General features: G+C 30.4%; 3 protein-coding genes across 4 annotated transcripts; 2 read left to right on the forward strand and 1 right to left on the reverse strand.

Moving 5' to 3' along the window:
• The first annotated feature begins 380 nt into the window (after positions 1–380).
• LOC108689448 (E3 ubiquitin-protein ligase MSL2) lies at positions 381–2,507 on the forward strand. The gene is made up of 4 exons (XM_018196206.1): positions 381–1,095; positions 1,283–1,449; positions 1,928–2,125; positions 2,208–2,507. The coding sequence occupies exons 1-4, from the start codon at positions 504–506 to the stop codon at positions 2,478–2,480; spliced, it is 1,230 nt and encodes a 409-aa protein (XP_018051695.1). The 5' UTR covers positions 381–503; the 3' UTR covers positions 2,481–2,507.
• A 3,832-nt stretch (positions 2,508–6,339) lies between these two features.
• LOC108689455 (probable kinetochore protein NDC80) lies at positions 6,340–9,369 on the reverse strand. The gene is made up of 2 exons (XM_018196220.1): positions 9,133–9,369; positions 6,340–8,060 (listed from the first exon to the last, which is right to left on the reverse strand). The coding sequence occupies exons 1-2, from the start codon at positions 9,350–9,352 to the stop codon at positions 6,340–6,342; spliced, it is 1,941 nt and encodes a 646-aa protein (XP_018051709.1). The 5' UTR covers positions 9,353–9,369.
• A 355-nt stretch (positions 9,370–9,724) lies between these two features.
• LOC108689385 (transcription elongation factor, mitochondrial-like) lies at positions 9,725–12,383 on the forward strand. 2 transcript variants are annotated; one of them, XM_018196135.1, is made up of 8 exons: positions 9,725–9,746; positions 9,839–10,061; positions 10,263–10,408; positions 10,507–10,723; positions 10,849–10,995; positions 11,100–11,271; positions 11,591–11,818; positions 12,341–12,383. In XM_018196135.1, exons 2-8 carry the CDS (start codon positions 9,996–9,998, stop codon positions 12,346–12,348), a joined length of 984 nt encoding a protein of 327 aa, XP_018051624.1. In that variant the 5' UTR covers positions 9,725–9,746; positions 9,839–9,995; the 3' UTR covers positions 12,349–12,383. The 2 variants fall into 2 exon arrangements, with proteins under 2 accessions (XP_018051624.1, XP_018051623.1); XM_018196134.1 differs by lacking the exon at positions 12,341–12,383 and having other exon boundaries at positions 11,591–11,938.
• Positions 12,384–14,162: the final 1,779 nt, after the last annotated feature.

Here is a 14,162-nt window from a genome sequence, read left to right on the forward strand (position 1 = left end):
AAAAAGAGAAAGCAAAGATACCGAGTATAAAAGCAAACAAACCTTATTTTGTATACAAATTTGAAAAGATTCGAAAACGAGAAAAAATATCCTAAGTATCTTTTAGTAACAAGTCAACATAATTATCGATCTATCTTTCTTTACATTCCATGAGTAACAAAGGCAGAACGATACTTGTATCGCTAAATGCTGAAAAGCATCCCCGTAATTGACTTGACGTCAATCGCTCCGAAACGCGTCTCACTTCACCCCATATGGCATAAGTGACGTCAATGCGCGTCGCGCCAAAAAGAGATTCGATGTGCCCTCTATGGGAACGCAGCGGAAGCATGGAACTCGCCGACGAAACATGGCGTATGTTTTGTTTGTGTGCGCGAGGAGGATGGTTACGCGCGGAGCGTACGGCGGTTGTAAGGTTTAGGGTTTGATATTTCGCGGCCGCGAAAGGGTGAGAGGGAAGCGAGGGATCGCATGAATCCGGATGCGAAGCGGCGCGCGACGCGATGAACGCGACGAGCCTGTATGTGTCGACGTGTCGACTGGTGCTGCAGGCAGATGCCGAGGATCCCAACTCCTGGACGGATCTCTACAGATTGGTACCGTATCTGCGGCAGAGCCTCAGTTGCACCGTCTGCTCGAATCTGCTGATCGAACCACACACGCCGACCGAGACCAACTGCCAGCATCATGTATGCCGTAGCTGTCGCGGTGGCCGCAAGAAGCTGAAACCGTCATGTGGCTGGTGCAAGGACTATGACAAATACATCGAGAACGTGCAACTGCGGATATTATTGCAGTGCTACAAGAAGCTGTGCGAATATCTAACCAGTACCGGGATCTACCGCACTCTGTTACTCACTGTCACGTCCGCGAACAACGCTACCACCAATGGCGCACCATCCACTATTGATGCTACCGTCAATCTGATGGAGATTATCCAGGAAGGTGCGGGCTTCAAAGATGAATTCAAGAGCAATGCCGGCTTGTCCAAATCTGCATATAGTATTCTACCGTGCGTTTATACCAGTACTACCTCTACTCAGACGCAAGCGAATAATATCCAAACCACTGAAGCAATATCCCAGAATATACCTGGTATGTACAACAAAAGCTATTCCCTCGAAACGTATTATTACTAGATATTGCGAATATAAAATACAATGAATGATAAATCATAATTCAATACAAATATTATTTATTAAACAAGTGATAAATAATCTATTATATAAATGATACTATATAAGTGAATAATCTTTCTATTATATCTTTGCTGTTAAATTAGAATCGCCAACTATTCGTACAGTATCGAATGGATCCTCCATATATTCTGTGATGTACGCTGGATCTGGTAACAAAATTACTATAAAACGGAAAGCAGCAGCTACAGAGGATACAGAAAAAACAGGACAACAGGATACAGATGGAAATCAGCATGGCACTGTAGGAGGGGTAAAATGCATTCCGTCTTCCCACCTTAAATATGGGACCCCTTCTGAGAAAAAATCTTCAAAGAGCAGCAAAGTAATTTCAATAGATATTCGGTTAATGTTACACCTTACAGGATTTATATTGCACTATAATCTTTATTTAAATGCTTAAAGATGTTCGTCCTTTGTTAACACTTCTTGTAAGGTATAATGATTTTTCTGACTTACATCTATTAACAATTATGATTGAGCTTAATTAACCTGTGCATATTTATTGCTCTTATGTTTATGCTAATACTAGATTTATAGAAATTTTTACTTACGTTCACTTAGGTCCCATAAAAAAGATTAATGCAGATGTGTTTTGTTTGTCTTCAAAAAAAATATTCGTTCTAGTTTTTTTTTTAATTTTAAGCCTCTGCATTGATCTGTAATACTTAATTATACTGATATTTTCTTGTTAATATCGACAATAATGTAATTTGCTTTGTTGTAAGCAGTCGTCAGGCAGTTTTAAAAAGCCAAGGTCAAGTTCTACTAGAAGTAAAAGAAAAGGATGCAGATGTGGTAATGCCACTGCAATACCTGGGAAACTTACATGTTGTGGTCAAAGATGTCCTTGTTATGTCGAAAGTAAACCTTGTGTGGAGTGTAGATGTAGAGGTTGCAGAAATCCTCATACAGCAGATGGATTAAAGGTATCGTTCCTACTTGATTAAAATTCATTGTATATTTGAGATTCTACCTTGAGATGTTTTATATAATTTTTCCATATTTCAGATCCGTCCACATATACCTGAACTTCATAATTTACAATTACAACTGTCCACTTCTTTGGATTGCGATGCGCTAAGTGGAGATCCTCTGGGATCCGTGCCGCAATGTCTCTCGACGTCTCCTACAACGATACAAGTGTTAAATGTATATTCTACTCCAAGACTAGACATTGACAATGTACCACAGAATTTACCTGCTGCTTTGTTAGTGGGTGAAGATGCTATGGTAAGTACTGAAAGTGAAGCGGAAGATAGTGATATACAAATCGATGTGTGACAAAGTATTTAAATGGACATGGCGGAGGGCCGCACCAGTGATTATCAAAGTGTGACGAATGCGCGTCTTAATAGGGAAAGAACGCGTCATGTAAATAGCTCAATTAGAATCACTAAATGGAATAATTACAAGAATCAAAAACATAATTATAAATTTACAAGGGTAAATTAATTTAGAGAAATATATCGTATAAAAAATAATAATTTATGTATGGTTTACTATTCAAATATTTGTAAATATTTCAATATAACATAAAAAATGCAAATATTTAATTGGATGCTTAATCATAGCGAGTCAATTTTGCCTATAAAATTAATCACTTATGATTTAGCATCTATTATTTTGTTATATATAGTATGTTATATGCGTTAGCCCTTTTAAACTTATGCGAGCGCTCGTAATCTGAACATTGTTCGGTTAATTGTATAGTATAAAAGGCAAGTTTAATAGAACATAAAAATGTTTCTTCCATATTGATTGACTGTGTATTACATGATGATTTTAATAATTTTAATGATGGATGAATGTATTTTGTTCATATCTTGTATACATATAATGTTGATGGCACAATTTTATATATTTTGAATACACATATGTGAGAATATATTTTTAGTTAATATACATTCTTAACGATAATTATCTGCTCATTCAACGATTTGAATTTATAATAAATTGTTTATTAATGTCACAAAAACGAATATGAACCTATATGAGAATTAATTGAGCTGTTTAAAAAAAGCGAGTTATATTTACGAGTTATATTCAAAAGTCGATACATTTAATATTTATGCATCAAAAAATATCTCGTTCAACTTGCCAGTTGTACATACAATGACAAAAAGATCATTGTCTATTTTGCATACTGGTTTTTATAATCTCTAAGTATAAAATGCAGAGTTTGTAGAACAGCAATCTGTTAAATTATAATACAATTTAGGATTGCATCGAAATAATAATAAATACTCTAAGTGAACAGCGTATACTAATAAAGAATCTAAATAATAAATGCAAAGAACGAGGAGATAATCTGGATATCTATATATAATACGGATTGTAAAAATTGTTATGTTATTTTATAACATAAGTCATAAATATATTTGGATAAAAATGGAATTTTTAGTTGCCTAAAGTTGAAATTGAAAACGTCAATAGCGTTACTATCAGGGTTGGTTTATCCGTAGGCACTATAAACATTGGCCTAGAACAGAAATTTTTTATAAACCTGTCTTTAATGAAAAATATTACTAAAAACAAATAGAATTTTATTATATCATAATTCAAAAAGAAAATAATTTGTATATTTATTGTGTATATTTAATAGTTTTTATTTTAAATATTCTTATATTTTGAATATTCTTTTCTCTTCTAAAATAATAGCCACAATTTAGATTACGTCAAAAAGAGGAGTGATATTTAAATAAATTAACAAGCTAGCCATATATATATTGAGTTGTCCAGAAAGTTCGTGCCGCAAAAGATTTAAATTTAATAAATGAAATTAAAAATTTAAATCTTCTGCGTTTCAATTTTTCTTCAAAATCGGCACGAATTTTCCAGACAACCCAATAGTTTCTCTCTTCTACAACAAAAATACATTTTTTTTCTTCCAATATACACATATACATACCTACATATACATAAACAAATGGATATTTTTCCTTAAGTGGCACTATTTATGTGTCTATAAACGGCTAAATTCAATCCTGGTTATTGTATATATTGTATAAAACTTATTTTTTATTATAGCAAATTTCGGAATATTCTATTTATACGAATATAATTGAACGTGTTAATTACTCATTAATGCATACGAAACATTAGTACAAAAACTAATTACTAAATATATGTAGAATACTTTTTATTTTTGCGTACAATTGTGTGTGCATGTACGTGAGCTCTCTAGAGCATCTATATGAATCCATGAATTGTTATTTGTAATCGCACTTAAATATTAATGATATACATCTTTTTCTCTTTCTCAATCCTTTCGCAATAGTCAACAATAGGATACACTTTCACAGTATGTATACAACTGTGTGATCTCATAGCTGTCTGATGGTAGTTTGCGAAAGTTCATCAATCATGCAAAAAAAGAATCCACGAAGTAAATGCACATAAGCTAATTCTTCTTTAAATAAGAAAAAGATTAATATATAGCATACAATATGACATATACATTATATAAAAATAAGGCGATATACAATAAAAAGCTCACAACATAAGATAAAATTAATATATCGTATTTTTATACATATAAAAGTTAATATTATCAAGTTACATGTTATTAAATATCATTTTAATTCATTTTAGTTCATAAATTTATTGAGAATTACATACAAATACAAAATAAATTAAATCTTTCTGTTTGTTAATTTTGTCTTATGTAAAGCTAATAGAAAAATTGAGGATATATATGAATTAAAAACCTATTTTTTAAATAAACTAGGAAAAATTACAAATTCTTTAAAATCAATTACATTAAATATCTCAATGCATTTTAATCAACATCGCACACTGATTACAACATTTCATATACATATATGTACATATTAAATTAAGATAAAGATGGCAGTCGGGACCTAGTTAGTTTAAATGACAACATTCAGGCATAATTGAGGAGTAACTTCTAAAATATCAGACATGGATGATCATTTGATCATCAATAAAAAAGCATAATACTTATACTAAATAGATAATTATAATATAGATATGTATATACTTCACATTCCAATATTTAGTTGGAGCGCGATTTCTTATTTCTATTATGAGCAAGATTGTGCCACAGATCTAGAAACCCGGGAAAAATCAGAGAAAATATAAAAGAGACTGGAATTTTGAACTTTATTCACAATTCCCTTAAACGGCTCTTGTTTTAAATAATTTTTATAATTTTTTAATTATATCTGATGTTTATAATCAAATACGTTTAAAATTCGTACACTTTAAAAAAAATTTTTTAAAAATGATTAAAATTTATATTTTATTCAGTAATTTTATTTAATCGCTATTTTTAATAATATAAGCTTTTTTACAATCGTTGATTTTAAATGTTAAAATTTTTTATATTTTTTATGTTAAAATTTTTATATATTTTATATTGGTCATGGAAATTTCCCATTTTTATCTGAAAAACCTGGAAAAATCAGGGAATTTTAAAATTCATATTCTGTGGCAATCCTGTATTTTGGTCTGTTTCGATGAACAAAATTTATTTTAACATTTTTTAATATAAACATTGTCGACGTTCGAAGTAAAATTATACAGCAAGCTAATTAAAAAGTTACTCCTCAACTAGAAGATCAATTATTCATGATATTTAAGAACCAAACGAACTGTAAAATACAATTAAATCTCGAAAGGCGAATGTTTGGATGTAATGTCTTGTATGTACTATATATAGTGTTCGTTAACATCTTTTTTGTTATTCAAGTATTAATGTAAGCATTGTGGAATTAAAAGAGACATTTTGTTTCAATTGTGTAACTTGTCAGAGGATGTTAAAACTTAAAAAAAAAAGAAAAAAGCGAGTTGCATATTGTCATGACATAGAATAGAATAAAAATATTTTACATACTAGAATTTGCATCATTTTGTAAAAAAAAAAGAAAAAGAAAAAGATACGACACAAGAATATGTATCTATTTTATTTGTATATAAGTGACATGCGCATAAGAGTCCTGCGATATATGAAAACATATTTATAAAATCTTTTATTTGAAATAAACATTTTTGTATATATATTATATTTTAATAATACAACTGATACCATATAATATGGTGTATATTAAGATTGTAATGCAAATAATAGAATATAAGGATGGACATGTCATTATAAAAATATTTATACAGAGATGTAGTTTTATTTTGTTCTATCTTTTGTTAAAATATTATGAAGCGCTTTTCTGTGTTCGCCGATGATTTCATATAATTCTACAAAAAATTGTTTGGCAGCTTGTTCTAAAAATGTTTTTCTTCTTACAACTGCATCTAATTTGTCTCGTGCCTCTTCTATTTCGAAGTCTACTGCTTGTGTATCTGGCATCACATCTTGCATTTCTTTAATTTCGTTTTTCAAGTTTTCTATGCGTTTTATAAGCTTTGCTTTTTTCTTTTTCGCATCTGCCTTCATTTTATTAATGTGAGATATTTCCTCCTTCAATTTGCTTTCATCTGGCAAAGATTTAATTTCTTCTTGCAGTTTTTCCAATTTTGCGATCTCAGAACGGATAAGAGACTCCGTCTCGTTGCATTGCTTCATCAATATTTCTTTGAATGTTTTTATTAAAGTGGCCTTTTCTTGCATTATATCCATTATCCGAGGATCCAACAATCCTTTTTCCGGGAGCTTCAATTCTTCGAAATTTACACCAACGTCGTTATCAATATGCATAAAGACTTCCTTATTATATGCTAATATTGCTTTATTGAGATTATTATTAAAAGTCGCAAATTTAATATCTAAAGAATACAATTCCTTTTGGTAATCTTTCAAATGCTCATCAAATTGATGTATGTAGTTTTGAATTTCTGTACATTTTTTAACAATGTTTTCTTTTTCAGTTTTAGACATTGGTTGATTTTTTACAATTGAGATTAATTCTTCGTATTGTATATCTCCTATCCGAATTTGTTCCTTTAAAACTTCACGTTCTGCATTTAATTGATCTGTCTCAGCGGAAACTTTCTTTATACAATCCCCCATGGTTTTAATATTGCTTGATTGTTGAGATTCCTTGGCACGCAAAGATGCTAATTTCTGTTGTAAATATTCCAATTTTTCGTCAAGTTTCTGTGATTCTTCTTCATGCATTTGTAACTTTATTTCTTCTTGTTTCAATTCTTTTTGTGCTTGAGCTATATCATCATCAGTAATACCTTGTTGAACTAGAACATTCTGCAGATATTGTTCCAATAATTCTGCTTCCTCGTCACGATTTTCAACAGTCCAAGCTTTATAGCATTCCAACAGTGCTTGAAACTCCATTTTGTAACTTTGAGCCTGCTGCTCCGTTCCTATGAATGGTAATGTTTCTAGTTGATATTTATCGAACGCGATTTCTTTCACTTGGCATGCTTCTACCAACCAACCGATCCAACCGAGAACATTGGACCATGAATGTGGTGCATTAGCAGTTATCAGCCACGATTTGATTTTGCCAGGATAATGTATCTTTTCTGCACATTTTGGTAATTCTTCTACGTAATTTGCCATTGTGAGAGCATGTCTAACACCAAGATACTTCAATAGGAAGCCAGAAACTTCCACAAACATCTTCAGTGTAATCGGTCTCAAACTGCCATTGCTGTTTAGCATTGCTGAATATTGATTTACATAAAAAAAATTATCTATTTTGTTTAGCAGGGCCGCCTGATAAGTCTTATCCAATAAGGGTCTTGTATCCTTTCTGGGACCTTTAATGCCCACGCTGCTAGCACGGTCGCCAGATGGTGATCGACCTATCGGTATTGACACATGATGCTTGCTAGAACTTGCTGTAAGTACTACGGTGGGTACATTAAGCTTAGTGGAAACTCTTATTGGAGTGATTGGAGTTATTGGTTGACGTAGCGGAGTTCTTCCTACACACATACATAAATCGAAAATAGATTTAAATAAAAATCTGAATATCTTAAATTAAATTAATTAAGTTACATTACAAAGGTGAAAGTGAATTAATCAACCTAATGATCTAATTGTTATAAAATTGATTTTCATTTTGATCAATAGTAAGATCAGTGTGATGGTTGAGTCATAGTAACTTACAAGATAAACATAATAGAAATAAGAAAAATGAAAATAAATATAACGATACCAAACAATACAAACAATACAAAGATAATGCAATTATCTGACTTTCACCTTCATTATTTTAAATTATCAAGTCTTAAGGCTATTAATTTTTTTATTTTAAATCTTTGGCTTTGTTGATAAACGTTTTCTATGCTTCATATAAGAGTCGACAGGAACGACGAGCTAACTCATTTACATTTTATTTGCAATGAAGATGTCTGCATTATATATTTTACTGTAGAAGAAATATTTTGCGATGAAATCTTTTTTACAAAGCTAAAGATTAGATTTGCAATTTAACATATTATAATAAAAAATAAAATTATTTGCAATGCAGATACATGCTGATATTTTATGTCCTAGAAGTAATATTGCGTTTTGAGAACCTTTTAGCTTCTTTTTTTTAATGAAATTACAAAATTACAGAACCGGAGTTTACAATTTGGTTCTTATAAAATATTATAATAAATAAAATTTATACTTCAACTGTACTATAATGTAGATCAAGGTTGCGTTCTGTTCATGATGCACATGACATATCATTTTATCTTTCTTTAATATTCGATGAACAACAAGGATAAAATAGTATATATTGCGCACCATGCATGAAACGGAATGCATCTCTGGTAAGATATCAAAACGAATTTTTATTCACTCTTTTAAAAAAAAAAGAAAAAACTCTCTCCGAACAAGCTTTCAGGCGATTTTCTTGATTACAAATATCGTAATTTTTTTAGCTGTAATTTCAGCACAAAGAAATTCATTTTTTACAGAGGTCTCTAGTCTTTCTGTTAATCTTAATAATTAGAAAAAATAAGAATTTTCTTATAAGAAGTATGCTTTTTACATGCAATGCTTTACCTGTCGTTTTCAAATACGATTTTCTGCCAAGTGATCCTGCTCGGTCACTGGAAGAGCTTCTAAAACGAGGCCTAGGAATATGTGAAGCTTCACCCTTTGATTTCCTCAATGTTTGTGTTTTTCGCTGATCGGTTCGGGTCAAACTTTTGTCATTTCGTTCGATCGTGGATACTCTTATCGGATTACTAGATGATCTATGTCTGACTGAATTCTGCTGCATATTGCATAAAATGATAAAACGCAAACCCACAACATTCACAAATCTTTCATTCGTTCTCGCCGAACTTATAGAAGAACTTGAAGAATCCAAGAAATTTGAATTTTCAGTTAGCCAGTTGATACCAGTATAACCAATCCAAGGTAGCAAAATTCTCTGATATGTTCAACAGCTGAGATAAATTGGCAATCTTGGCATCATAGATATATGTAATATATATATGTCGTAATAGATATGTGTCATAGATATATGTATATATTAAAAATTGATTTTTTGAGGTCTGTCGCATTGCTTGATTTCCTAAAAACTTTTGTACTTAAAATGAGATATATACATATGTATTCGGTGTTGGAGAGAGAGAAATCGAAGATACTGAGTGCAAAAAGTACCAAACAACGTGAGAATTTTCTGTACTTTTTATGTTTCCTTTTTCTCTCTTCAACTGTGCTTCGAGATGTAATTAATGTATTTATTTTGTATTAAATACAGGTGCAGATTCTGAAATATTTATATAAGGATATTTATTTATATTATTTGGAAATTGATTTTCGTCCGAGGTATGAATTTAAATAGAAACTTGTTGAATATATGTGAAATGATTAGCGATTAATTGCATCACGTTTGATGTCAATAATTTCATAACAAAATGTGGAACAGAATGCTCACGAGATTTTTTAGTACAATTATTAAAATTCAGAGAGTGCAGAAAAAGGTAAGGTTTTATATTGTGTAAATTTTTTGCAGTTATTAAGGTTAATAATTTTTTAATAGCAAATATATAAGAGATGGTTTTTCAATAATATCTCATGTAAACTTTATGAATTTATATATTTTTTGTTTCTATAACTTCTCAAAGAAATTTTTAATATTTTTTTAGAATTTTTAATATTCTCTGTTTTATTTCGATTTATAGATCTATAAGAATTCGACACTAAGCGCAACTGCTGTTTTTAAAACAAGCATGTGCACTGACATTTTTGATATGAATCTTTTCTCTTCAGAAGATAAAAAGAAAATACTCGAAGTAATAAATAACAAAACCACAGAAGATTTATTACAGTGAGTTAACTATTTTTGTAAAATTTTAAAAATTTCCTGAACTTACGTGCAATGGTATAAATTTTTGATCATTAATTGTTGAAATCATTTTTGTAAAGGTATTCCATTACTAAGAAGCGTGCACAGATATTAGAATCATATCGTGAAAATAATGGACCGTTTGAATCATTGGAAGATTTGTTACAAGTACAGGATATAAAAAACAAATGGATATATAATTTTTACAAATCAATTATATATGGCAAGAAAAGGAAAAATTCTAAGATTATGTCAGGCCTAGTTATAACTCCACGAAATATTGGAAATAATCATAAAGTACACAAGAAATAACACTCTTTTTAATTTTCTAATTAAAGAATTATATAAAAAATATTACTAGCGCTTTCTTTCTCGTCTCTATACATTTTTGTTCAATTCAATTTTTTTTAAATATGTTACAGAATGTTAACACAGTCTTAGGCATATACATAGGACATGACATCATAAGTTGGTCATTATTAAATCGCAATTGTGAAGTATTACAGTGGAGCTATAAATCTTTTCCACGAAAAGAACAAAAAGAAAATATTCTTTCTTTACTTCAAGCAGTAAATATTAAAACATTAAAAAGTTTTTATTATTTACTTTATAAAATAAACCTGTTATTTATAGAGTAAATACAACAGATATTTTATCACAACTTTTTTTTTAGACACTACCAATTGCTGAAAAATTACCAAAGGCCGATCGGTATGTAATGCAAGAGACCGGTGGTGATACGGGCTATATACAAAACACTCGGTTTTATCAAAATTTTATACAACGGTCTATAATAGGCGCTATCATTTTGTCTCACCTGACGTTAGTTGATAATAAATTTAATGGTATGAAAATTGTACTTTTCCATCATATTAAAGCTACAGACTAATGAATTGAAGGAATGTTTCTTTATAAAGAGAAATAAAAAATGTTAACTAAGATTGTTGATTAATAAACATAATATTCTTTTCTAATTTATATTATTGTTTTATGATAATCTAAATTTAATAGCAGTTTAAGGCCAATTAATCTTAAGTGTAAAGATTTCTAACTACAATTATCATTTAATTCGAAAGACAAGTGTTTTTATTACGATATTTTTGCTATATATTATATGAGAGAAAAATTTAATATAAATATTTTGTTATAATATATATTTTTCAGATACCACAGAGTTTGTTGCAAATAACATCTGTATACTTCGACAGCGTGTATTACGGAAAATCTATGGACTTGTAATAAACAACGAGACGATTTCCACACAATACATGCTACAAAAACTACTGCAGGGAAGCGACGAATTGATAAAAATAAAAGAACCAAAAGTATTAATAAGGACAGAATTAAGAAACATGTATAATGCACAAAGTTCTATTTGTCAAGAACAGATTGGTTGGTCATTATTGATAGCGTTAGCTTTTGTAGAATTAGTCTTACATAAAAGAACTGATATGGTCCTTCGTGAAGGACCTCCTCAAAAATAAAACGTTGTTATTGTTATTAATTTGATAATGAAACCAAAAAATGTTGTTAAAACATTAATAAATATATTTTATAAAATGAACAGATTGCTTACAATGTAAATAAATATCTTTTTTATAAATTATTCAAGCTATATGGCAGAAAAAAGAAAGAGTAATTCTGAAACTTCTTAAATCGATCCTAAAGAAAATCTATTTGTATCATAATCAAGGAAAGAAATCAAATGTCATAAAACAGAAAATTAATAATTATTTAGACATACTGCTGTAATAAAGTGAATATTAATTTACATTTATAATACAATAAGGCTAAACATTTGCAAAAGATTTGTATAAAAATTTTGCACTTTTGTTTCCTAATACTGTTCAGATACTAATTTAATTATGTTCTAATGTATGATTAATTTTACCTACATTTATTCTGCCATTTCAGTGGATTAAAATTATAAGAGGAATGTTGGCAATTCTCGTAACGCAAAACATTCAGCTTCGTTTTTCATTTAAAATAATTTATTTATATATGACGAGAATCAAAAGTGCGTAAACGTGAGTTACCAATAATAATAAATACAATAGACTTCTGTACAGGTCCATTCATTTATTATATTCTCACTTTTTATTATGCTATCTATTTATAGTATACCAAGTGTATATTGTTGCTCGCTGCTCGAATACAAACTCGCATCCGGTTATTTCATATAAGATTGTACAACGTACCGGGGCGTTTGCCAGAAAAATAGGATCACCCGGACGATATTTTGCAGAACCACCGAATGAGTATACAAGAGTAAGAGGCGAAGCCTCGCGAATGGGACACGAGAAGTTTCCTGGCGAACTGAATATACATCCTTCTATAGAATTCTTCATGCCGAGATGTATGAAATCACGACGACTGTGAGATACGGTATTACACGGGGGAAATATCAAATGCCCCGCTACTTAATCTCGGGCAGTGACGCTGTGTGATAAGCGTGTACGAAATATTAGCTGATCAAGCATAAAGGGAGATACATCGAATATTTATTTTCCATTGTATGCATCTAAGACTTGACTTTGGATTATAACCGCGCTTAGGCTCCATCGCGAAAATACGCACATGAACTTCCGAGCTCAGCTTACGCGCGTCGAGTATCGTGGAAAGGATTTGGAAGCTGTTTAAAGGGAATTTTGTGATGATAAAAGTGAATATAATAGTGAACTACAATGATGACTGTAAAAATGCGAAGATCATAACATTATGCAATTTAGGAGGTTCGCTTTGTGTAAATTGTTCTCCTTCTGTTAAGCACAACCTTTAAAACAGCATCCAACTTTTTTACGACAACCTGTACGAGAAGATAAATATAATGATAAATTACAGCTGTATGCATGAACAAGCTCATTCGATTAATTTCAGTTTGTCAATATGGCATATCAATATTAGTATATATTATTGAACATATATAGATATGCTGTTGAGAATCTGTTCCCCACTTTTGTATCGAGCAGAGAAATATTTAGAAAATATAAACTATTAAATATTCAACAAGACAAAATTTGCATGATAATTAATAATTAATTAAATCAAGATCACTTTTTAAGAAGATTCAAATCTTTTCAATGAACATTATATGAAAATATGTCTAAAGACATCATTTGCTACAAACCGTCAAATGAAATATATAATTCAACAAGAAACATAATTAGTTACGAGATATCGCTGAGATACAAGCATACAGAGGCGAGTTTTCTGATTTTCAATTATCGATTGGGCAAGCTTGAGCTATATAATGTAAGCATAATTGTCATAAGTATTACAACACTGCGTCTGCGACGAGATTCATTTTCTTTGTATAAATGAAGTTATATTATCGGAAAAATAAAATGAAACTGGACGACATGTGACGCGCGTCTTACAAATTTATATTACAAAGCATGCGCACACAAACTCGTTCAATTTGCCCTCGTCCTTCGATTATCATATTATCTCGGTTTACACTTATCTATTATATATGTAGATAAACCTGCTGCTCAGCATACAGAAATCTTTAGTAAAATCTATTTACTTTTCGATATATATATTAACAAATTATATATGGACATATATCTGCATCGTATCATACAATAAATCGGATCGTGCGCATCTGATTCTAGATTACTTCGAATCATATCGCTGCCAGGTCAATACATTATAATTATTAGAATTATACCCGATCAGACCAGCTGGAAACGAGTGTCGACATACATATGATATTTTATATATTATTTATATATAT

This window comes from Atta colombica, unplaced genomic scaffold (genome assembly GCF_001594045.1).
Source record: "Atta colombica isolate Treedump-2 unplaced genomic scaffold, Acol1.0 scaffold27, whole genome shotgun sequence".
NCBI classification, from domain to species: Eukaryota; Metazoa; Arthropoda; class Insecta; order Hymenoptera; family Formicidae; genus Atta; species Atta colombica.